Consider the following 2,074-nt stretch of genomic DNA (forward strand, 5'->3'; position numbering starts at 1 on the left):
AGGTTGTACTGAGGCTATTCCAACAGCTAAGACCTGCTTTGTCCTGATAACCCAGACACGAGAGCCTTCATTCAGCTGGGTTAAGAGCCTCAGTAACTCCACTCCAAGGATTCTTTCCCTCCACTGCTCTGAAGGGGAAATGGAGACAACCCTCAGCTCCAAAGGAGTTTCTACACAAATGTAAACCCTAATCCTATGGCTCAAGGATCTGGATATTTAAAAGGCAGGTTAACTTTCAGCAGGACCGAGTAGCCAGCAGAGCCCTGGATGCTGCCCTCCGCCACCAACAGCTCCAGTATGGTCCTGGGTAAGGCAGTTATCAGCTGCACCTGGCCCATACCCCAGGGACCCAATAAAAACCACCAGCCCAGATCATTTTGTCCAAAAACCTTCTGGATCACACCGAGGGTCTCCAGTTTAGAAATGGAGCCAGCACCCACCAAAAATCAGCAAGCCCACATTGGTACTTTTACTACAAAATAATTTATTATGACATAGCCTTCAGCGCACAAGACACCTATGTACAAGCACACAGAATTCCTAACTACCCTAAGGGACCCTTTTCTTACCCCTTGCTTTTCGAACCTCTTCTATCAAATCTTTTAGATATTGAATCTCCTTGGCCAGAGAATCTGCCCTCTCTTTCAGAGCCTCATTTTTCTTTTCTAGCTCTTTACACTCACCAGTGAGGGCCTCTTGCTCTGCCCGCTTCTTCTGGCGGTACCTGGTGGCTGCTGTCTTGTTTTGCTCCATCTTTTTAAGTTTCTTATCCAGCTTTTCACCCTTAACTTTAACTGCTACCATCTTCTCTCCAGGGGGATCATAAGGCTTGGGACGGGAAGAAACACAGGGGACTCCTGGAGATGGCACGCTCCTATTCGGAGAGCCCCTGGAGGTAGAGGGGCTGTGCTGGGGAGAACCAGGATAGGACTCAGGGCTCATACAGATGCCACTGTCATTATCTGAGGGGGCATCTTCCTCCTTTACACACTGAGGAATCAAGGTAATATAAGCAATACAGTCAAATTTCCTATCTCCTTCAGAGATATCCACTTCACTGCCTAGCTCTAAGCTAAAGGAATGATCTGGAGTAGAGGTCAGAACCCCAGGGGAAAGGGGAGGAGGTTGCAAGAAGGTGAAAGGGGCAACCTGGTCTGTTTTTGTTAAACTTTCTGGAAAATGGCCAATTGGGTTTACTGCCTGGGGGGGCTCCTTATTAGTCTCCTGGACTAGCGGTGCAAAGAGATCACATGTGTCATCCAACGTGGCCAAAAGCTCATCTGGCATGGTTTCCAGGTCATCTATGTTCAACAGGGCATCAAAATCAAACTCCTTCAGATCCATTTTCTCCAACATCCAATCTGTCCCAGAGAAGGCATCCTCTGCAAAAAATGAAGAGTGATAAGGTCACCAAGTCAAACAAGGAGACTCTTCTCTGTACTCACACCGGGAGATAAAAGGAAGTGTTCACTCACCCTTGCCGGTGTCAGAGGCACTGACCAACTCATCCACAGCCAGCCAATCGGAGGAGCCCGCCTTAGCCTTGTCGCTGGAGAACCCATGAGGTTTGAAGTGCTTGGCCACCTCCAGGTAGTCATCTAAGAGACCCAGGCTTTCTTCAGCCCCCAAACCCGACTGGTCGAAGGGGGACATCAAGTCCCCCGCCAACACCTCGCTGCTCAGGAAGCTCATCTCGGCCATGTTGTGGGGCTTTGCTGGAATCGAGTACTGTGCTTAATTCGAAGATGTCTTTGTCGGTTACAGCAATGCTGCTGCTGGATGCCGTGAAAAGCCTAAATGCAAACAAAAGCAAATCCCACTGAGAAATGAACTGGTCCAGTAATTTCATCTTTTTTACCTGAGAGTCCCGAACACGTGGCCACAGGGCCATTGTGCCTTTTCCTCTCGGCTCAGGTTGCACAAAATGGACGCCCACGGAAGCTTGGTCATTCCTTAACCGGCCACCCAGAGGACGGCGCTCGTCAGCTACCAAATAGGGCCAAAGCCGCCGCGCTCCGCCCCCGCGACTCACGCCACCGCCCCGCCGCCATCTTGGCTACTGCCACGTTCGCGG

General features: G+C 50.3%; 1 protein-coding gene across 1 annotated transcript in view; it reads right to left on the reverse strand.

The window, feature by feature from the left end:
• Nucleotides 1-477: 477 nt before the first annotated feature.
• Nucleotides 478-2,074, reverse strand: part of Atf4 (activating transcription factor 4) — a 2,133-nt gene continuing 536 nt past the window's right edge. The window contains exons 2-3 of the mRNA XM_010612684.3: nucleotides 1,476-1,793; nucleotides 478-1,382 (exon numbers count right to left, since the gene is read on the reverse strand). Coding sequence (XP_010610986.1) covers nucleotides 550-1,382; nucleotides 1,476-1,701 — 1,059 coding nt within the window. The 5' untranslated portion in view covers nucleotides 1,702-1,793 and the 3' untranslated portion in view covers nucleotides 478-549. The remainder of the gene's footprint in view (nucleotides 1,383-1,475; nucleotides 1,794-2,074) is intronic.

This window comes from Fukomys damarensis, unplaced genomic scaffold (genome assembly GCF_012274545.1).
Source record: "Fukomys damarensis isolate Sample0158 unplaced genomic scaffold, DMR_v1.0_HiC HiC_scaffold_19, whole genome shotgun sequence".
NCBI classification, from domain to species: Eukaryota; Metazoa; Chordata; class Mammalia; order Rodentia; family Bathyergidae; genus Fukomys; species Fukomys damarensis.